The sequence below is a fragment of the Alligator mississippiensis genome, chromosome 1 (assembly GCF_030867095.1).
Source record: "Alligator mississippiensis isolate rAllMis1 chromosome 1, rAllMis1, whole genome shotgun sequence".
Classification (NCBI taxonomy): Eukaryota; Metazoa; Chordata; order Crocodylia; family Alligatoridae; genus Alligator; species Alligator mississippiensis.
Genome location: NC_081824.1, coordinates 351,725,273 through 351,748,866, shown reverse-complemented (window position 1 = coordinate 351,748,866; position 23,594 = coordinate 351,725,273). Strand labels below are relative to the sequence as shown.

The 23,594-nt window shown below is 44.8% G+C and overlaps 1 protein-coding gene across 5 annotated transcripts in view; it reads right to left on the bottom strand.

The window, feature by feature from the left end:
- Window positions 1-1,412: 1,412 nt before the first annotated feature.
- GRTP1 (growth hormone regulated TBC protein 1) overlaps window positions 1,413-23,594 on the bottom strand; it is a 78,219-nt gene continuing 56,037 nt past the window's right edge. For all 5 annotated transcript variants that reach the window (XM_019484971.2, XM_059721056.1, XM_019484972.2 and 2 more), the window contains 3 exons: window positions 4,087-4,259; window positions 3,778-3,963; window positions 1,413-1,895 (listed from right to left, as the gene is read on the bottom strand). In XM_019484971.2, coding sequence (XP_019340516.1) covers window positions 1,806-1,895; window positions 3,778-3,963; window positions 4,087-4,259 — 449 coding nt within the window. In that variant the 3' untranslated portion in view covers window positions 1,413-1,805. The remainder of the gene's footprint in view (window positions 1,896-3,777; window positions 3,964-4,086; window positions 4,260-23,594) is intronic.

Genomic DNA, 23,594 nt, shown 5'->3' with positions numbered 1-23,594 from the left:
CTGCCCATAGTTAGTTCCTTGTTTGTAAAGGTGCACTGATACATTGGTCCAATTGGATTGGCACTGATATAAAGAAAAATTACTGTACTGGAAATCAGCTTTTTTTGCCTGATGTGGCCGATAAATGCCCCATGCACGTGTGCAGCTGTAGCACAGCACATAGGCAGCAAGAAGCACAACCTGGCAGCTTGGAGAGCTGTGTCCAGCTGGCAAGTCTGGTGTGGTGGAAGGGGAGGGAAGGGGCATGGGGGCACAGATGGAGGCCCCTGCAGTGAGGGAGGGAGTGGGGCTGAAGCGGACACTGCCCAGCTGGGGCAGGGCCCAGGACAGCCACGGCTCATCCAGGGGGTGGTTCCTGCTGCTGTTCCCATATCAGTCACTGACTTCAATATATGACCTTGCACCCCTGGGAGGGCATGAGGGGCATGTGCCCTGGATCTGCACACAGGGTGGGCTGCTGCTGCAGGCTGGGGCTGGGGCAGTGCCTGGAGGAGGAACTGGGGAGGCTACAGTGAATTTTGGGGTGGCTGCTGCCCCCTGCCCCACTCCCAAAGCAGATGCTGCCTACCCCGAGCACAGCCCTGTCCAGCTGGGCTATGTGTTGAAAATCAGATGATGTCACCTGATATGCCTTAAAAGTCAGCTATCGGTATTGGTCAAAAAAAAATCTCTATCAGTGTATCCCTACTTGTTACTGTGATTATGCAGCTGATACAGCAGTCTGCTGTGTCCCCAGGCATGTGACACAGCTAGGGGCTCAAGCACTGCTTGAGAGGCAAGTCAGCTATATAGCACCAGGGGCAAGTGCAGATTGCACTTACCATTCTGAGTTTCAGGCTCTTTAAGCTTCCTTGCCTGCACCCTGGATTCCTGCTCTGCCTCAAGCCCATTTGTTCAACCCCATTGCTATCCCTCTCCCATTACATAACTCAGATCTCTTAAACTAACATGCAGACTTAGGTACTGACATTTAAAAAGCCCAAGGTGGAATAGATACAAGTTGCATGGCTTTCCATAAGCAACAGTTTAGAGCAGTAGGGACCAGAACACACATTTGCCCTTGGCCCTGGCGGGGTGGGGGGAAGCTCACATCTTAGACCAGGTTCTGCCATTTTTAAGCCAGTCTGCATGCACCAAACTTCTGTTCTTTTATACTGGTAAAAGTGTAATGTCTGTACCTGGCTGCAGCCTACAAGAACTGCAGCCTTTTTTTTTCCTTCAGCTCTTCCTGCCCTGGGATGGAGAACGTGCTTATTTGTTTGAAGTGCCTAGGAACTGCTATGTGTTGATTCAATAATGATAATGCTACTGGCCTGTTATTTTCAGTAGACCTTTTCTCTAAAGACTGTCACTGAAGATGCTGGGAGTCAGACACCACCACACTCATAACAAATATTTAACTGCAAGAAAGAGGCTTTGACAAATAAATAGTATTTATTTTGTACAAATGACTGTGGTGTCATGATTAATACACACAATCCATGATGTAACCCTATATATCTACTTGCTCAAACATTACAAAATGCCCTGAAGGAAAACAAAGGAGTGACTATTTAAAGGAGTATCCTCACATTGAAACAGTCTGATCATATTTTAAACCATTAAAAAATAAATCCAGTTACCAAATGTACTACAGACATATAGTACAAAGAGTGTTGACAACACTTACTTGAAAGGCAGGAAAAATTGGTCAAGTGTCAGTTAACACTCAAGGAAAGATTAGAAATTGTGTTCAGTCAGTGCAATTTCAGAGGAGGAATGTGTCAATTTCTGTAGCAGCCAATCAGCCCGTAAATACTCGCAAGTTATCCCTGAGCAAGCAGCTTTGCTCTACAAGTCTCTCGAAGTTTGTTAATTGTTGCCATGGACAAACTCCCAGGTTCTGTAAATATTTTCTAGGACAAAGAATATTAATAGTTAAACTCAGTTCCAAAGCACATGAAAGTCTTGCTAGACTTCACATAAAGATGTAAAGAAGCACAGGTGGAACCCAAAGTCCCCATTGTGAACAGAGATACAGAGCACTATTCTAGCATGCTTCATTCTTAGATGCAAGTACTTCTCCAAGGTGGATTAATACAATCATCATCCCCGTTTCAAAAACAGGGTAAAAGTGGCAGCATATAAAGATAGCATTGAGTAGACTAAAATTGCACAAAGCCATCAGCAGTACTGGAAACAGATCCCAAGTCTCCTGCCCCCAGGGCCTCCAAGGATATCAGAAGGATCTCAAGTAGCAGTAATGTTGGAGGGAAGTATGAACATACATTTTTTTAATCATGCAGTTAATTCTGGAATAAGTTCTGTGGTGAGACAGTAAGTATATTCAAACTCTCTTATGCTCTCCTCAGTTCTATGTAGCACAATCTATTGTGAATAGGGAGAAGGGGAAATGCGGCCCATACAGGTTAGTTACATACACACCCTCAGTAAATAAACCTTATAAGCAGTGTTTTGTTCAGTACCACCAGGGGATTCATATAAAATTCTACTTTAAAGGAACTTAAATAACTTTTTGTTCAAATGCAAATATACTTGACATTTGCCTGTCATGCTGGCATACTACTGCCAGCATCTGTAAACGAAGGAAAACCAAGCACTTGTACTGGCAGTGGAGGAGCCTCATTTAGCTACTCAAATAAGTAATTTTTTATACTTTAAAAGCCAGTTCATCAAGGTAGCCCATCCCAACGAATAATTTATTAACCCTCTAATAAAATTTACACAGTGACCAAGGAGGAAGGGTACAGGGGTGAGAGACAAGAATATTTCAGTCCTGACAGTATCGCTGCACAAAGGGTAGAAGCGCTTGTCAAGACAGCTAACATGACAATAGCCACATCTTTATCCAGATTACTCTGCAGTATTTCTGATCAGGAGGAAAGTGTGTGCAGGAGTTAGCAAATGACTCAGGAGCATTTGTTTGGACTTTGCTTTTGCTCCCTTCAAAGCTAAGTTGTATACGTGATTTTTTTTCACCACTGCATCAACCTCAGTGCCTCACAAGCTTTATCATCTTAATTTTTAAATAGGGAAAAACTGAGGCACAGGAATGAAATGATTTGCCCAAGGTCATATATCAAAGTCCGTGGCTGATCTGGGAACAGAACCGAGCTCCGACTCAAGTACAGAATTATGCTAGGAATAAGCAGGATGCAGTTTTGGCTTACCCTGAAATTCTGACAATGGACCTGTATATAAATCATTCCCAACAAACAGCTTCCCGTTCATTTTTAAACAAACCAGCAGCAAAATATTGACCAGTTTATTCCTGGCACTTCTTTGCTTCATTTAGCATTCAGTCGCTAAGACCCCAACTCCTTCAACAGTCTAACAGCAGCCATTTTGTTCCCTGACTATATAGTTGTTAGAATCACATTTGTAGCATGAGAGATTGTGAACGTTAATGCAAACTTTACTGTGATTATTCTGCATCAGTCATGCAGAATTCACTTATCTGCTTGAGTACTTGTGGAAAGTAATTCAACTCCTAATTCAGGGTTTTCTTAACACATTCATAGGTTACAGGCAGGGCAGAAGGAATCTCATTTATATTCCAGGTGATGCAAAGTTTGCAGTTATAGAAAAGGCTGTAAAAAGCCTGAAACAAAACACTCATCCAAATCAGTTTATACTAGAAGAGCTGTTCAAGCTAGCAAAAATTCACAGGGATCCAGTCTCAAAATTTTTATCACATTTTGGATGAGCAAAACACTTCAAAGTCTATTTGGTTCTACAACATTTAACTATTCTCTGTTGCAAACTGAAAACACTTACCTCCATGAAAGTGTGACACTCTGTTACAAACATGCCTTTGGTGATTTCCTTAAATTTATCACAGATGTCAGGGAAATTTGTGGCTTCCAAAATAGAAGCTTGGTGTTGCTTAATCAATGTTAAGGCCACACGGAAGAGAATTTTTGATCCCTCATAGAATAAGCAGTCCCAAATTCGGAGTACAGTCTATAGGGGGAAAAAAATGCTGTTAGGTTATCTTGTTTCAGCTATTGGTAATCATTATTCAAACCATTACAAAAGGGAAGGATCTACCATGTATAATAAGACAAACTGCAAGTTATTTCTTACCTCCACTGGAAGAATGTCAATAAATAAGCATATAAACCAACGGGACATGACTAGAGTCCACATAACACCATGTCTATCCATTAACTCTGCAACTGCTGGAACTTTCATTTTTACAAGTTCTCCAAGGACCTCTTGATCCATTTTCAGACCCATCATCTCTGGACTATAAAAGTCTTTGGAGGAAGAAAAATCAACATTCAGTAATCAGTGTGTGTGTTCCATAAAAAGTAATGTGATGATGCTAATGAGAAACACTTGAAGTTGTTAAAGCCAAACTGCTTTAGCCAGCTGAGCCCCAAGCACATAACTATGTTAAAGTATGAAACAAGACCATATGCATTCTCAGCCCTTCAACTTCTGCCTCAGCAGCATCAGATTCCTCTACATAGCAGATTACTTTCACCAAGCCTGCCACAATAGGCCCCTACTCTCAGCTCCTCAAACATTTCATCAATCAGCTTTGCTGCACATTTTTCCACCCATCCACCCTAACCATGAATGCCACGTGCCCCCAGAGGCTGGGGGGGCATGGTGAGCTCCTGCAGGTAGCGGTGTCAACAGCGGGAGTGCGGCAGCGGGGAGCTCCTGCAGGTAGCCGTGGCACTGTCGTTGGCGGGGGGTGGTACACGCCAACCAGCGGTCAGCGACCACCCACAGATTTCGCTGGCAGCAGTGGCCAATGGCGATTGGGGACCACCCACAAAAACCACCGGCAGTGTTGGCAGCGAGGGGAGGGTGGCAAGCAGTGACCACCCACAGGCGCCGCTGGCAGGTGTCGATGGTGCCTTTTTGCAGGGGGTGCACCGCCACACACAGAGGGTGCATGTACACCTGCATGCACCCTTATGCGTTGCCAATGACCCTAACAATTGACAGGTCTTAACCCAAGCAGAGGGTACAATTATCTGAGGTCTTCAATCAATCTAGAGACTAACAAGATACAAACATTTGCACTGAAAATAAGAAGAAAAAAAAGATTATTTTACTATTTTTTATTAAGCCTTCATTGGAGCTAGGTCTGGAACTCAGGTGCCACCTTTTCCAGGTGACTGTCCCAACCACTCTCTCACTGGTTCAATGACTGACTTCATTTTTCCCCCCATGCAAATGGAACGTGTAAACACGAACACAAACTGGAAAGGCATGGCAGCACCCCAAATTAGCATATTCCACAGCTTAGTTATTAGAGCATTTGCCCATGGGGTGGGGGGGCGGGGAAGGGCAGGGGGTTACAGGCTCAAATTCCCTGGGTCACATGAGAGATTTGAATGTAGGCTCCTCACCTGGGCTAGAGAGGCATTCAAAAAGCCGGAGCCTGAATTGATTCAACCTTTGCAAGTTAGTCTAACCTGCCTAGGTTGAACCGGTTTGTAACAGAGCAAAAGTGGACAATTGCCTGCAGTTGCTCAGGCTGGGTGCCGGGCGCACTAGAGTGTGCCCTCAGCTTCAGGAAAGCTGTGGGGGGGAGGGGCGTGGCCAATCCCAGCTTCACTGGGCAGGGAGAGGTTTAATTCCCCCTCTCTACCCAACCGGTAGGGACCCAAGCTGGGCTCCCTCCTTGCTGCAGCAGTGGGGCACCATGGCCCGTGAGGCAGAAGGGAGGATTAGTCTCCCCTCTACCCCCACTAGCAGTCAGGTCTGTCTGCCTCCCGGCCACACTTGCTCCCTGCAGGAAATAGGCCCCTGCTGTCCCCTCTGCAGGATGCTGGAAGGAGGAGGAATAACCCTTGTCCCTGACACCCAAAGAGGCCCTGCTGGCTGGCATCTGGCTGTGCCCCTGCCTGGCCACTGCAGCAGGAGGAGACAGAGCCCTTGCTGTCATATTGTCAGGGAGCATGGAGGGGGACCCCCAATGCGGGGCAGACAGAGCTGTGGGGGTGTAGTGTGCAGGTTTGTCATTACCCTGAAATAGAATAGTTTTCTGAAAGCATACTGTTAGGTTTACAATAATTTGGATTATTAAGAAGTATTAGCTTTACAGCTGAATACAAGGCATGACCTGTGGCCTAGTAATGCAGCTGACCACAAGGCAGAATGATAGCTAGGCCTTTGCTTGTGTCAAGTAATCATTTTAACTGCAACAAACATTTTCTGAGTTAAAAAGTGAATCTGTGTCTGTGTGCTAAAAAAAATCAGCTACAGCAAGAAGTAAGATAAGACAGAGAAACCATTGTTTGAGCTTACTGCTTGTGTCCTTGAGAAGTATCTTCTACTGTGTAAGGTTTTGCTAACATAATGTTACTGTTACTTAACTTTTAGCTTTTAAAAAGTGCTAGTTCAGCTTAATAGAAATATGCTGTTACAAAGATTTGTAGAGCACCACCCCAAGTATTGCTTTTTATTAACCATATAGTCTTGCTTTGTTGTAAGAAGTATAAAAGATCGCCTCACCCTTGAGGGGGGGCCATTTTTGCCTTTTGCTGGCTTTATGGTCTTTGCTCGAGCAAATAAACAGCTGTCTTTCTTTACCCGCATTGTCTGTCAATCAAATTACAGCTAGACAACGGACCTTAGGGAGGTTTCTCCCACCACAGGGGGCTGGGCACTGAGGCACCAGGGTCCAGAGCCCCCTCCAGCGCTGACCCCACAGCAGGCAGCAGCTTTTCTTGCCCTGCACTCCCCTGCCCCCAAGAGGCTCAGGGAAACTCCCCACTCAGTTCCACTGGCCAGGCGGGGCATGGCCAGACTCCATGGGCTAGGGGCTTCTCGGCAGCTTGGCAGCAGCAGGCCCCAACCCTCTGGGCCAAGCAGCGGTGGCACAGAAGTGGCCCCTCTCCCCCCGCTGCCAGCGCTTCCAAGTGCAGCCAGCCAGAGTTGACACTGAGCTGCCCTGCATCTCTGACATGGCAGAGATGCAAGGCAGAAGGGTGCCAGCTCCCAGCGGTCAGCAGAGATTCAGGGCAGCCCGGTGCCGGCCCTGGACGGTCGGCACTTCCAAGTGCAGCCACCATGAGCCAGAACCAGGCTGCCCTGCCAGACACCAGGCACCAGGGCCCCGTGGGGGGGCAGGGACAAGGGTCATTCCTCTCCCCTCCAGCATCCTGCGGAGGGGACAGCAGGGGCCTATTTCCCTGCAGGGAGCGAGTGCAGCCACGAAGCAGGCAGACCTGACTGCCAGTAGGGGTAGAGGGGAGACTAATCCTCCTCTCTGCCCGCCTCTGCCTCACAGGCCATGATGCCCCACTGCTGCAGCAAAGGGGCTGGGGAGCCCCTGGCAAACAGCTTGCGTCCCTGCTGGTGGGATAGAGAGGGAGGAATTAAACCTCTCCCTGCCCAGGCCCCTGCCCCTGCCTATCCCTGCTCGGGCTGGGGAGCAGAGAGCCCTGCCCAGCCCAGAGATCATGCTGGGATGCTGGGGGTTTCTGGTTTATGTTAAACTAGCAAAGTTCTTGCTGTGCCTTTCCCTTTGCTTATAGCCTCTAAAGGTCATGGGACAAAAAAAAAATTGTGATTTTGTGTCCATTTTGCTGGTTTATGCCAAGACTCCCAAACACAAGAGAAGGACAAAGAGATAATTTATGGGTAGGTGAAGCAATAACAAGAAACAAAAACAAAACACTTGCTAGAAATAAATGTAGAAACCCTAGAGTGCCCTAAAATAATGGATTTCTACGTATGCTTGAGAAATAGCTAAAGCTAACAGAAGGTATTAGGAGAATGCCCATACTTTAGGAAATCTTAACAGAGGAACACTAAATTATGTAAATAATGAATTATTGTAGATTTTCCATGATAATGTGCAGGCCGAGCCGGAACCCGGGCCCTTTCGTCGCGCTGCACGCGGGCTGTGGCTGGCAGCCCGGGCAGGCCGGGTCGGAGAGGGTGGGCGCCGAGCTAGAATTAGGCACAGACACTTAACGGTTGATTTTAAGATTGTTTACTTACACCGAGATGGTCGCGGTGCAGGCTGAGAACTTGCTTGAGTTGCGGTTACAAACAGAAAACACGAACAATCACGTGGAGTTTGCTAGGCTCCACGCAGACAGAACTCCGGATGTCCAGGACAAGGGCGCCTCAAATAGAAAACTCGTCGATACGTCTTATAGAAAGTTACCGATCAAAGACGGGAAGAGGTGGGCGGTGGATCAGGCCGCCAAGCTCCTCTGAGCAACACACAGGGTTTCTATTACCCTGCCACGCACACCCAGAGTCCCCACAAGATGGATGCGGAGTCCTCTTCGGCTTGGGCGGAAACTGCTCAAGCCTCTTATACGGCTAGCAGGCCAATCTCTAGCCGCCACGTGTGAATAATTTAGAACTAGCCAATAGCAGGGAACAAATTTGCATGCGAAGAGTGGGAACTCCTTTGCACTGTGCATTTCTGTATTGCAAAGAAAATGCACCCTGCAAAGACAGCTGCAAAGTGGCGGGAACTCTCTCCTTTGCACGCGGGTCCTCTGTGCAGCAGAACTCCACCGTGCAATGATGCTGTAAACCCATGGGGATAATTCTTAGTGCCGAAGCACACACAAAAAAATCAGACCTTTGGGTCATGACAGATAAGAGCTAAACTCTGCCAGTACTTCAAAACCTGAACATGCATCTCATCATCAGTTGCCACTCTGAAGAACCTCAGTCTAGTAACCACTGGCTCCTACTCAATTTGCAGAGCTTGTTTTCATAGCCTTATGGGGTGCATCCAGACAAGCGCATATGTGCCTCTTGTCCCATCTCAAACCCCTTTGAGATGGGGCAAGAGGCACGTGTGGGAATGAAAAAATGTTCCCTGTGCTGCAAACTTGAAGCACTTCCCTGTGCTTCCCAGGGGGACTCTACCAGGAGGCCCTGGTGCCCCTGCTTCTAGGGTAAGAGGCTTTTTTTGTCAGGTTTTTTTTCCTTTATTAAAGTGATGGTGCCTGGGGTTGGGGGGGGGGGCGGGGGGGGGCAGCCATGGGAGCCTGAGAGTGCAAGTGGAGGATGGGGTCTGGCAGGGCAGCTATCTGGGAACAGGGGTGGGGCATGTGAGCCTTGCAGAAGGGGTTGTAGCCCCTGTGGGGGCCATTTGGCCCCTGTGTGGGGGGCAACAAAATATATGTTCATGTTTCATGAAACATGTATTTAAAGTTCACTTTATTATTATGATAGAGACACTGGTAAGCTTCTATATTGCTTTAACACTGTAGATATATCAATTAAACATTGCCCAACTGATCGCTGTCTCTCTCTCTGTATAGTGGTCCTTTGTTTTACTTGTGGAGAAACATTGATTTTGGGGTATTTTACAGAATGACTTTGGGATTTTTTTTTTTTTAAATAAGAAATTTTTCAGTTTTCCAATAGGGAACACCAGAATTCCTGCTAGGGAGGCCAGCGGCAGGACCCTGCCAGTTGGGGCTAGGAGGACATGCTTTGACAGTTCAAAGCAGGCCACCACACCTGGAACATCTTCCAGGCAACAGCTGTTCAGATGGCCAGGCAGGGGCACACATGGCAGTAGTGCCACACAGAGGCCAACCCTGTAGCCACTGCCCACTGGCAGCTGGTCCAGAGGGGCAGATGCCTCTACTGGCTGTGCAGTCCCCATCTGGGTCTGACAGGTGACAGCAGGTCACAGCCAGGCAGCAGCCCCCACTGCCATACTACTGCAGTGGGTAGAGGGTGCAGGGAACTCTCAGGGCTGCTTCAGTATCCCCAGGTACCAAATGGCTGGCTCTAGAAGCTCCTGGGAGTGAGTAGCCCTGAGCTGCTTGTCAGGTCAGCTTTTTGTACTGCTGGGGACAGCACAGGGCAGCTTTTTATACTGCTGAGGCCAGGACATGTGTTGGCCCCAGGCTCCAGCTCCCCCTGGCTGCAGATCCAGGAGGAGCCAGGTAGGGTTATTTTGCCTCAAGTGGCACAATTTGCTCTTCAACAAAATGCATGTCCAAGCATGTGCGCTGAGGCAAAAAGCCCTGGTTCAAATTTGCACCATTTCTATCTGAGCTGCTGCAAGCACATGTGCTTGCATGTGTGGATGCACCCATGGAGGGTAACACCTAATTTTTAGTCCTTTGGTAACCCTCAATATCTTCCTACCTATTTAGATGCATGTCTCAGGCAGAACACTTTATCCATTTAAGTTATTATTAGAGCATACATACCTTTGGTTTCTGCTCTAGAACCCATCATAGGCAAGCTCTCAGTATTGAAACCAAAAATTGTCATCAAGAGATATATGGAAAATTCCAATTACCAAAGTGAAGTCAAGAGGAAAGAAAGTCACACTGCAACATGACAACACAAGCGTGTCTTTCCTCAGTTTTAATACAATTTTACTTATGACTTGGAACACAAGAGAAAAGCACAGGCCCACCTGCCTATTCTATAAATCAGGAATGCCTCTAAAATATTCCTACAAACATACTTTGCAGGAAAAAGAACCCTGCATCCTACACCATCTAACATGCAAATCAACCTTTTCCTTTTGTGCATGTCTGAGGTACATAAACAGTTAAGACTTTCTTAATTTACCAGTGGAAAGTTGCACTGGAGTACATGCCCACATGTTCTCTGCTATGTATTGCTGTGATCATCCGATATGCAGAAATCCACACCACCTGTTATTTTCAATCTTTACAGTACTCCAGCCAAAAGAACATCAAGATCTCAGACAGAGCATCAGGCCACTAGCCCAACCAGCTGGAAATGCCAGAGTAAAGTTAGATAAGCCACTCCTCAGCTACTGGGTCTTTTGAATTATAAAGTGGTGAATAAGTCAGTTGCAGGAAAGCCTCATTTAGATTCAAATTACATTCAAATTTGTTACACAGTACTATTACCCAGTAATGCCTTTTTGTTTTCTAGCTAGAACAGTCTGGTCGTCTGTTCCTAAAGTAGTAGTTTCTATACTGACCTTGATGAACTGAAAAAAAACCTAAGATTTATAATTTTATGCACAGATTAGCTACACTTTATCATGATAAACCAGTACTGAAGGGAAAGAAAGCTTACACTAACAGTGTCAGGTTTTAAAATAGATTAAAGATAAATCTCTCAAAATAGAGAGTAGAAGTGTTCTCAAACAAGCCTGTGCTAATGTCAAATTAACCCATTGATTTTAAGAACAAGATGGTGAAAATACAAATTTGGATGCTAAAGTTTTTAATTCTAGAAAGCAAACTGCATTACAAGTATCAGATGTAGTGTCTTGCATCTTAAGATTGACTTTAGTATACACAAGTCATACAGACATGGAAATTCAGGGCACATATTTCTATATTTTTCACAGAACCATTCAGAGAGGACCTCTGGCAGCTTCTTCAGCCCAGCTTTGTGCACTGCCTGTATGACTCAATCTCAAGGTCCAAGCTCTCTCTGACAGATGGTCAATGCCATGAGCTCCCTTTAGAGCAAAGGTGATTTTACAGCTTGTTTGGGTGCCTACATGTTCCACTGATTATAAATATTTGCATTTTTAACCTATTCTGCCCTTCTATTTTATCCTTCTTTACTAAATGAGAATTTATCCCTGGCCTCTCAGCTAACATCCCTCGGCAACATAGCTCTCTTTCTTCTCCATCTCTCTTAATTTTCCTCATGTGCCTTACAATGCAATTGTATAAACTGCTGATTTCCCAGACTTTTAAACAAATTTGGGGGTGAAGCTGAGCAGTGCTTCAATAAAAGCCAAACCAGACAAACATACTTTTTGGCCACTTTAAAAGAGGTGAGGGAGTGCTGCTGCTGGGGAGTATGCATCTGTTGTTACGAACCAATTCAGAAGCGTTAACCCCACCTGGCTGGATCTGGACTGCAAGGAGCCTCATGGGCCCAATCTGGACCCAGAAGTAGTGTTGGAGCAAGCTGCAGTGGCATGCAGCGATGGAGTTAATGCAGGTATTGCTTGCCCCCTTGCCACCCACATGTCTCCAACAGAGCTCTGTAGCTGGCAATTCAGCAGCAGGCCCCATCTCTGCTCACCCTGCTTCTGAATTCCTGGCCCTTCTGGCAGTCTCATGGGCTAGGTAAAACAGCCCACAGACCAGTCCTAGGCTGTGGAGTAGTCTTCAATATCGCTGATCTAATGGCTGTCTGCATGATGCTGCAGGGATACAAGTCCACTAAACCACCATTCTTCAACCTTGAAAGGAGCAGATTCAAACTGAAGTAGTTTGAAGTGGTTTTGTTATACTGTTTTGCTGCAATGCAACTGTTACTTGAACAGGATTCTGTTACAGCTTATATCAGCATCCTTTGGTACTGATATAATCATTATGTCTGCCTACAGCTCTACAGAACTTCATGCACAGTATTCCTTATTTAAAAAAGGAGTAGTAGTGTTTCCCCTTCTCATGACTTTCCTTTCTGTGGCAAGTGAAAATGCCACCCACAGCAGTATTTAATCCTTCTACTGTACATCATTAAAGCACATTAAACCATTCATACCACTTCTTTCCTATATGAACTATTTTAAATTATCCATAACCAATGCAACTGTATAAGGAGCGTTTTATATTTTAGTCTATATTATTTGAAATATCTTCCAGATTCGTATTATCCAATTTCATCAGCACACTCTCTAGTCTGCCCTAAGGAGTTTACAAAAATATTGAGTAGTATATGACCCAGAACTGACTCTAGTCAATATCCTCTCTCCACTGGTCACAGACATTCAATATTGTACTTTAGCTTATTTTAATGTACTGGGTATCCATTGATCCATGCTACTACAGGAAAACTCTCTGAAGTCACAACAGTGACCCTCAAAAATTAAGATATACTAAATCAGATTACTTTGTTTTATCCAGGTGTAAATCACTACACAGAAGTCGCACAGTAAGATTTTGCAGACCAACCTTTCATTCCCTACTATTGCTCATGATATTTTCTTCTACATGCTGAGAAGTTCTCCAGTTTATTAACAATTCTAGATAGAATTACCCAGACAGAAGTTAAGTGAATGGATCTAAAGTTCTCTCTCCCTCCAAATTCCTCTTAAAATATTGACAAAGAGGAAAACATAGTACCTTGTGGCTTCTCTCCTGCCACTTCCTCATAAATTAGGTCACTTTTAGGGACTCTAACCTCCAACCACCCTGTTATACCGGAAGAAGCTGTTAATCTTAAACTGTGATGTGATACAGTGTCCTCATTTGGCCAGATGGCATTCAAGTTCATGAGCCTCCGAGCTAAACCAGAGTCACCCGCTGCATACAATATCCATCTTAATCCAAGACAAAAGGTGCTGATCCTGAAAAGTGCTGAGTTCCCATCACTCCTCTTAAATCAGCAGGATGGGGGGGACGGAAGATTATCCCCACCTCTCAGAATCAAGTCTTTATTACAGTAATAGAAAACACAAATATGTGAACTACCTTCACAAACTGCCCAAATGTTTTAACATTACTACATGATTCTGTGCACGATGTTAAACTAGAAAAGAGATGCTGAAAAGATTCTTGTTTTGTTTTTAGTTAGTCTTGTTTTGTTATGTTTTGTTTTGTTAGTGACTGTGTGACTCCTGGAGCATACAGAACTATGAACTAAAGTTGCAAAATGGTATATTCTGGTTTAAGTTATAGGGAAGGGTAAAATATATGGGGAAGAATAGATCTGCTTTAAAAACGATTTTTTTTTCATTTTCTCTTTATCACAATCAGCACCTGTGTGAATCTTACTAGTAAGAGGTCCACTACAAAGATACTACTGCTGGCCAGTGCTACACAGCAGTAATGAGACTGACAGGAAATAAGGGATAAAGACTGTAAGGACTGTATGACCTTGTTCTCAGTTACAAACTGATTAAGAGATTCCAAAAATAAAAATTTAAGAAGTGGTGTTTTCATCACTTTAGATCATCAGCTTCAAATCAGAGGTATAGAAGTTTTTTAAAAAGCACATCTCAGACTCTCAAATCAGAGTGTGTGCGTGCATACGTGTGCACGTACATGCCAGACTTAATAAAAAGGATACTCTAAGAAATAAATTGATACAAACTACTGTAGAATCATTTGCAAAGAACACAAAGTATTTCTGTGCAACTGTATAGGTAGTTTCACCGCTGCTGTTTGTATTTCTACACCTGACAGAAACTTTGAGGCATCTTTTCTGCATTCAATGCAACAGCCAGGAGATATAAAGGATAATAATGTAGCTCTGCTGCATACCTTCTACAGATACCCAGTACCCAGACTGCATATCGCATGGATGTTCCTCCCACCCCCCCATGTTGCACTGTGTGCCTGCATGCTGTAACTCTACATGGATGCTTCAACCCCCCCTCCCCCCACGTGCACACACGCGTGCGTGCACACACACACACAGCTGCACTGTGCAGCCCTGGCATCACCCTAAGCACCCTGTCCTGTGCCACACTGCCCCCTTGGGTGGGCACAGAATGTGGAAGCCAGAGGACAAAGTGGGAGTCTGGATACTCTGGCCACTACTGCAGCCCAAGTGGTAGGGGGAAGCCATGGGTGAACAGGAGCCTGGGGGCCGCAACTAAACCAATTGCTAGTTGCATTCAGCCCGTGGGCCACCAGTTGGACAGCCATGCTTTATACTACCTTTGATCATTTCAAAACCCATAAGCACCAAAGCAGGGAGAAGACAAGTCCAGTTAGTATTTTGTCTATCCAAGTTGTGTGATCTTACTTAAATTAATCTGTGTTTTTGCATATTCCTCACAAAGTTCTCCTATGAAAGGTTTTGTTCCCACCTGTATTCTCAGTATACCCATAATAAAGGAGCTTAAGGGGGTGCTAGCATGCTTTGGGATATCAAGATCTTTAAGAATGTTCCCTGAAGTGCAATCAGTAGATAATGGGTCATACACAGAATTATGAAAATAACACTTAACAGACTGCATGTCAGAGACTGGGGGGGAAGGGAGGTAATAACTAAAGACCTAATTTTACTCCTTGAACTAGCCTCTAGGACAGGGGTGGGCAAAATATGGCCCACAGGCTGCATCCAGCCTACCAGCCCATTCTATCTGGCCCGCAGGGCCTCTAAAAATGTTAGAAAATTAATTTTTAATCTGCCCCTCACTACCTGTCAAAGATGAGAGGCAGTCAGCAGCATCAGGACCCAGCAGGAGCCTGTGGTGGAACAGCAAGGTGAGCCCAGCTCCACCCTGCCCCCAGCCCCTACCTCCCTCCCCTCTCTCACCCTCAGCGGCTTCTGGCCTTGTGACCCTGGAGTGGCTCCCCACCCCAGTCTGAGTAGAAAGTAGGGCAAGACTGGATGGAGGAGGGGAACAGCTGGAACAGCCCAGGGTCTGGGAGCCCTGTGGTGCTTCCTGGGCCAGGCTGGAAGCAGGGGTGGGGGCTCAGGACTGGATGGGACAGGCCCAGCCAGGTTGACACCGGCAAGAAGCAGCAGCAGCTGAGCCACGTGCTGCTCAGGACCAGCCCCGCTCAGCTGCGGCTTCCCCTCCCCAGTGCCGGCCTGAGAGGCACGTGGCAAAGCCGCAGCTTCTATTTGCCTCTGCCAGCCTGTCCTGGCCAGTCCCAAGTGCCACGTGGCTCAGCCGCTGCTTCTCCTCTCCTGTGCCGACTCGGCTGGGCCTGTCACATCCTGAGCAGCCCTTCAGGGAAGCAGTGGCTTGGCCGGCTTTGCTGCGAGCTGCTCAGGACAGGACGAATCCAGCTGGGTCAGCACCGGCAAGGAGAAGCAGCGGCTGAGCCATGTGCCGCTTGGGACCAAATGGGCCAGGCCGGCAGAGGTAAGTGTGCAGCTGTTCCCAGAGCCGCGGGGGCTCCTGCCACAGCCCGGGGGACTTTGGGCCACTTGTGCTGTGCCCAGTGTGCACAGAGACTGAGCCACACCGCCGCCCCCCCCTCCTCCCCAAGCCCAGTGTCCCGACCCTGCCAGGCAGCATCCTCTCATGGGCAGGGCAGTTGCGCCCCATCCCACAGAGCTGTGTGGGCAAAGCCAGGCTCCACTTTGGGTGCTGCTGGGCACCCAACTGTGGCCCAGTCAGATCTCTGAGGCAGCCCCCACTCCCCTCCCAGCCCCCCCGCCTCCAGCTGCCACCTGCCCAAGGGCCTGGCCAGGCCAGTCACCCTGCAGTGCCTCCCATTGCCTCTCTCTTTCCCTCCTTCCCTCTCTCTTCCCTCTATTTTTTCTTCCCTTCCTGAAGTTTTATTTATGGTCACCAGGTTTAGAATTTTTAGAAACCCTGGTATTTACCATAAAACAGAAACATTTATGATTATTACCTATACTAATATGCAGTGCATCCTGCCACATACCCCCTGCCCCAGTTTTGGTTTTTTGGCATTCCAGCACCTAACAAGATAGACATTGTGAGTTTTTTGGCACTCCAGCCAAAAAAATGTTGCCTATCCCTGACAGACCATGTGACAGAGTATAACTTCCAGTTCCAAGGCCATACTACCCCCTCCCAAAAGGAGTACTGCCACGTGGGGGGGGCAAAGGGAGGGACTTCTGGTGGCAAAGGGTAGGAGTTAGGGGGTGGGACTTCTGGCCACAAGATGGCGACCGGGGGGCGGGGCAAATGTCAAGGGGCAGGGCTACCCATGCAGGCCTTGACAGCTCACCAAAGTTCAGGAAGTGGCCCTCCAGCTGAAATAATTGCCTGCCCCTGCTCTAGGACATTACTTTAGTTTTTTGGAAATCTATAACATTATAAAGCACCCCTGCTCCCAAACCTTGACTGTGAACAAGCTTATTCAGATTACATTGAAAAGGAACACATTGTAAAGCCATCAACTGCAGATCACTTTCTGAATTCAGTAAAGTATTATTTCTAGGGTTTACCATTACCAAATTTCTCTCTCTCTCAATCATTTTGTTTAGATATTATTCAACTCAACCTTTTAATGCTTATTTCTAATCTGTATAGCTAGTATCAGGGCTCCACATTCTACTCCTGTATTTAAATGTATTTCTCTTTCATAACAAAAATATTTTCTTTCAGAAAAAATAATCAATGACCCCTTTGTTACAACGTAACAAAGCAAGCCTTTCAAACTAAAGTATCAGTTTCCTGCTTTCTCCAAGTTGCCAGCATTCGATACTTTATCCTGAAGGGGTTCAACAAAGGCACTGAAAGGTAAGATAGTGCAGTAAGTGATAAACATTTGCTGAAGCATGGAGTACATCAGCAAATAAGAAAGGCTCCGGCCCTTTTCCTTTTTAAAACAATGCTTTTTCTAAAAAAATTCAATTGCCACAGTGCATGGATTTGGGTAGATGTCAGGCACGTTTTACCACGGCTACTGACACTTTGCTGGACTTGTTACCAGTCCCAAATGGCACAGGATTATTACAAAGTTGAAGCTGTGCCTAACATCTCCCGAGTCTTTGTTGAGTTTGTGTTCCTGCATTTCAATGGACCCTTCCCTTCTTCCTAGAAGAGGTGAGAACAGAGGTAAGGCTGTCTTTGCAACAACCAAAGATAGCTGCCTGCAATACAGTGTGGATTGCTGTTTGAGGATGGATACCTTGAACAAAACAATCAGGGAAGGGCTGGGTCCTAGAAAGAAAGGTGGGCACAGTAATGGCAGAAGTAGTGGGAAATAGTCAAAGTTATCTTTTGTGTGCAACTGCTTTTTCAGAAGTAATTCCTTCCAGTAATCCCTTCCAGTAAAATCCAATATGATTACATGTTACTGAATACTGTGATCCATCAATTTAACAACCTAGCAGCAAGAATCTCCCTTTTCCATAAAGATCTGCTATAGCTCCAGTGCAAGTTATGGACTTGAGGCAAGAATCATTGAATAAAGCTTTCAGGCTCAAGTTATGCAGGAAAACAGACTTGAATACAATAATGATTATTTCTGGCCTTTAAAAAAAAAAAAAAAAAGGCTATAGCCCTGCTTACACAACTTTTTCCTCTCAGGCTAGCAGTCCCTGTCCCACATTGCCATACGAGGCTCTGCTGCCTCAGTTGTACAGGAGCTGACTGAATATTCCAATACACATCATGCTGAGAGAAGAAAACTAGAGAGAATCATGAGAAACAAGAAAGGGAGGAAGGTAATCCATATAAACTGCCAAGTCTTACAGCACTATCTGGTGTTTTACTTGAAGTCCTGTCCCTGTAGACTTGGAATTATGCGACTACCTCCATTCTGATTAAAAGGAAGTTTCTTAGCATCCTAGTTGTAGAAATAAGTTTACAAATGTGACCTGGGTACCCCCAAGACTTAAAAACTCAGAAAAGAAAGAATCCAGCTCATTGCCAGGGATCCTGGTTTTCTCTGATAAAAAAAATCCCCAATTTTCAGATTTAAAGTAACCCAAAATTCACATTTTTCTGTAATCAAAATGAAATTTCACTATCTCTCTCTACTCTGTGTGCACGTGTGCGCGCGTGTGTGATTTTAATCATGAAAAAATGTGGATTTTGCGTTACTTTTTTAATCTGAAAATTGGGAATAATTTTTTTTTTTTTAAATCGGAGAAAACCAAGATCCCTACTGATTATAAAGTTCCATGATCTTTGAACCAGCTTCATTTGGAAGGGGGGAGGGAAGGGGGAGAGTGGGTAACTTCTCATTTTTGATAATCTGGGGTTCACAATATAGTCTAAATAGTTGTCAGACACTGCAACGGAAAGACAGAAACATTAAATAAATTTTTATTTACACAAATACATTGTGAATGCATATGAAAATCTATATCAAGTGTCTTTCTACTTTTATACCAAATGGTAAAAGTGAATATCTCCCAGAAATTTTAACAAAGAATATCAATTTGAATTATGTATAATTTGAGGAAGGTTAAGATTAAACTTTTCATGTGTGTAAATCCCCAAGGTAAGGAAAGGTATTTTATTTCTTCTCTTGCCTCTCCGGTCCGTTCATGTACTTCCATTATCTCTTGTTTTATACTCAACTCTAAACCGGGGGCAGACAAAATACAGCCCACAGGCTGGATCCAGCCCGCCAAGGGATTTTATCCAGCCCCTGGTAGGTCCCTTGACCCCACCTGGCCCAGGCGCAGAAGGCAGCCCAGGCTGTGGCAGTGTGGCCAGTCCCACCACCCCCAAGTGCGCGGCAGGGTGAGGGCAGCACAGCTGCTGGACTCCCTTCCAGCCACCACCACTAGACCTGGCCCTGCTTCCCAGGCCTGTCCACCCCACACTCAACACTGGGGGCACCGGAGGGAGTGGGCAGGCAAAGACTCCATGGAGACTAGCTGGGACCCCTGTAGACAGAGTGCGCTCAGCTGGGTGTATGAGATAGGGGCGTGGGTGCAAGGGGAACTGCATCTGGGAGTGGGAGGGGCAGGCAGATCACGGTGTGGTGAAAGCATGGGGCCAGGGCAGTGCTGCAATCCACTAGCTGCACAGCATGGACATGCAGGGAGCAGATTGTGGCTCTGCCCTGGGCCCCAGCCCTGTGTTGTCACTTCCCCATGATCCCACCCCCCAACCTCTGCCCACCCAACCTGCTCCCAGACACTGCTCCTCACATGCCCATCACCCCATCCCATTCATTTGTCTGACTGCACCCTGCCCATGAGGGTCCCGGCCAGTATCAATGGAGACCCCATCCACCCACCCTGTGCAGCAACCCTAGTGATGGGTGCATGGCGGATGGGCCCAGGCAGTATCAACTGCCCCCCATCCCCAGACCCTCTCCCCCCCCACCCCCGGGCAACACACAACACTTCACAAATTCCTAAAGTGGCCCTCTGGCCAAAATAACTGCTCACCCCTCCTCTAAAGTTTGAGGCAAGAATTGTTTTGGGGGTTAGTTTTGTTGGATTTTTTTACGTTCATATAATACCTAGCACAATGAGTTCCTGGTCCATGACTAAGCCTCTAGTGTGCTACAATAAGGATGAGAGCTGTGTTTATGAAACAGGCAACAGAACAAGATGGAAGGAGTAAGAGAGAGGATTCATCTTTAGATTGTATTTTACTTTCATCTGTTGTAACATAAATGCCCAGTGGGAATTCCAGAAGTAATCTCTCAGACATACAGAGGCAAAAATAAAGCAAGCTTAATATGAGAAAACAGTAATGAGGTCTGAACATTTTTTAGTTGCTGGGAAACATGAACTGCTGTACACTTCTAAAGGAAACACCACCTTACTAGTCATCTGACCAGAGTGAGCCACTTTATCATCACTGCTTCTCAGTCAACTGAAAAATCTGAAATGGAGTCTATACAATAAGTACTTGGATCGTTGTTCTGGATAGTCTAGTTTGATTAAAGTTCTCTCTACTTAAGTCCTTTCAAACAGCCACATAGTTTAGGAAGAAAAGGAAAGAAAACAGATGCACAATATCTCCTCCTCTGCCATATTCATTAGTGACAGGAGTCACATCTTTCCTAACTACTTTACTTTTCCTAATACTAATACAAGTTTTCATACATTATTCACCAACTCACCATTTCCAAAGAGCCTGGTATATCTCTAGCCACAGAATCAGTGCCATTCCCATGGTGTAAACAAGTGATTATTTTATAGTAAGAGGCTCACCAAATTCTTAATCATGGGAATCAAGTATTTCATCCAAAAATCACTTCAGGTCACAGATAGTATTTTAACCTGTAATACTTGAGTCAAATTATTAAAAAACAAACACAAACTAATATTTAGAAAATAAAATCCCTGATATGCTTATGAGAGAGTCCTATTAATTTACAATTATACAAAATGAGTCTGAAGGATTCATGTCTTTAGCTGTACACAAATATCCCTGGCTCTAAGTTTGCATATTGAAGCATGTGGAACAGTTATCTGATCAGATAAAATAAAGTACACTGAGAAGATTACCTGTTCTTAACATACCTAAATGCAAAATACTGCACTTCTAATCAGATTACACTGTACTTAAAAATGACCCTACAAAGTTAGGTCTTCCTGAACTCACAAGACTGCTTTGGTCTCACCCTCAGAACTACACAGTATGTAAGATTACATAAAAAGACTTGGATGGAGACAAGTTTGAAACAGAAAGCCTCCCCCAAACACACACACACACACACACACACACACTTTGATATTTAGATCTAACTCTTTGTGAGGGGTAGGGAGGAATGTAATGCAATGCACTTATTTCAAATTTAAAGAAGCAAATTGACAGAATTCATTTTAATCTTAAATTAGCACTTTCTAGTTTATAGAGTGCAGAAATTAAATCTTAGTACCAGTGACAGGATTCAAAGGCTTAAGTTATTCAAATCTTCTAGATAACCTAACAATACATTTCCTACAAAAGCCAGACTCTCTAAGCTTCTCTTAGGAAAACTTCTCATATCCTTTCTTCAACTTGCATGACCTCAAACATTACCAGGTGTCAGTTAGGCATCCAAACACACTTTGTAACTACATTACTGATAATGCAACACCATCCATTTCTAACAATATTTTACATTTAGACAAAATAGTAACTCATTCAACTACACTGAGTATGTATGTAAGGAAAAAAATTACATTGTGCAAAACAATTAGCACACATCACAAATCCATCACAAACTCATCTACCAGTATTAGTCCATGGAAAAGCTTAAGGCCAGCCTTGGACATGTAAAGAACAGTGAGAAGAGGCGATTTCACTTCAGTTTGTCATTGGTAAGACTGACGTTAGCATACTACTTCCTATTGGGCTGTCTATATTTCAGAAAAGTGTTGAAAATTGTGCAGACAAAGGCCCCCAGAACAATTCCTAGGATAGAAAACAAATACCTTACATTGAAAGATTTAAAAAACTTTAACAGCTTGGCTTATCAAAAAGAAGAAGTTCAAGAGGTGACTTGAGTACAGTATATTCATATCTTTACAGGGAGAAAACACTGGGTACAAAAAGGGATCTCCCAGAGCCATAAAAACTAACAATGGCTAGAAGTTAAGTCCAAACCAGGTCAGATTAGAAATTAGGCATATGTACATAAGAGTGAAGCCAATTAACCACTGCAACAAGAAAAGCCATAAATCTCCATCCTTCATGTCTTCAGATCAAGCCTGGAGATTTTCAGGAAGGTGTACTTTAACCAAGCAAGTTACGGAGTTCGTGGCAAAAGCAAACTGGATGAACGTCTAGGGCCTGCGTCATGTAGGACCTGAGACTAGATGGACCTCAAACTGTTCCTCTTGATGTTAATCTAGGAATACTTGTGTTTAAAACAAGGACTCAGCCTCTTCTGTTTGTAATTCAAGCTTAAAGTACCCAGTCCTGGAGTATATAAATGGATCTCCTGAGAATTTACAAATATAATCAGTAAATTACTCAGGAAGTTTACACTCAATTTTAAAATGGGCTGGTACTGAGCTTCAACTAACCCTCCCAAGACTTATTTTACCTTTGGCCAACAGGTGTCCTATGCTTCCTGGCTGATCATGCAAGGTCATGCCCACAAATGTACAATTTAGACTGCTTAACAGTTCACAAAATGATTAATAAAACCTGTCTCTTGAAGTCTGCCATACCATAAAGCAGCAGGAAAATACAAAATATAAACTACGTATTTAGAACCATAGGAAAGTGGGGCTGGAAGAAACCTTATGACATTATCTGGTCCAGCCCCCTGAAAAGGCAGTATCATCACTGACTAAACTATCCTAGACAAGTGTTTGTCTAACCCAGTGGTTCTCAATTCAAAGCACCCCTTCATAACTTTGCAAACTGAGTGTCACCCAATTTCAATAACTAATGTATATATTACAGTTCTTTACTCCTTACACAGGGGTTGGACAGTAGGAGTGGGGGATTACCCAGGCAGGGACAAGTCTGAGCCTGGGTTATCTGCTTATTTCCTCAGACCTTGTAGCACACTTCAAGGGGCTTGGTGGCATCCCAGGATGCCCCAGCACTCTGGTTGAGAATCATTGGTCTAACTTATTCCTAAAACTTTGCAAACAACCCTCACACATGGCTACAAGGCACAGTGCCCCAAAACATCAAAAACACCCTCATTTGCTTCAAGTAAAAGCAGGATGGTGAAGGCACTGTAAACATCCTGCCACTGCAAGGAGAGGAAGTAGTTGGTAAATATGCTCAAGAGATCCAAGAAAGAGGGCTATGCCCCCACAATACAGAGGAATGCAAAGAACACCCACAACCCAATTACTGAATGAAGAATAAAAAGAGAGACTCATCTGTGCTGGAAAATGAGTAATTAAATGGGAAAGAGAGGGGTATGTATCAAAAGAAGGTTGAGAAAAATTAAAACCACCTGGTTCAAAGCAATGGCTGGTAATTTCAAAGACAGAATCTTAAAAGGAGATATTTGGCTAGATGCATGTATGTGTGCATATCTGTGCACAGTTCACACAATGCTGAAACAGACACAATTTTCTAACATCATTCCCTAGAGGAATGAGGCAAATAGTTCACTTTAGTCTTACTTACATTAGAAAGCTGCGCTGCTTTAATTAAAAACTGGTATATTTAAAACCACACAATCTCCCTTATATGGACACAGTTCTAGCAATATAAGTGCTTTATGCCAGTACAGCTATTCTCACACAGAAGGGGCGGGGGGAATAACAACAATGGTACAAGGTACCTTCACACTCTGCATCCCTATCAGTACTTTTACTGGAATACCTATCAGTTTAGAACAAAACCAAGTGCCAATGTAGAAAAGAACAGTAAAACTTTT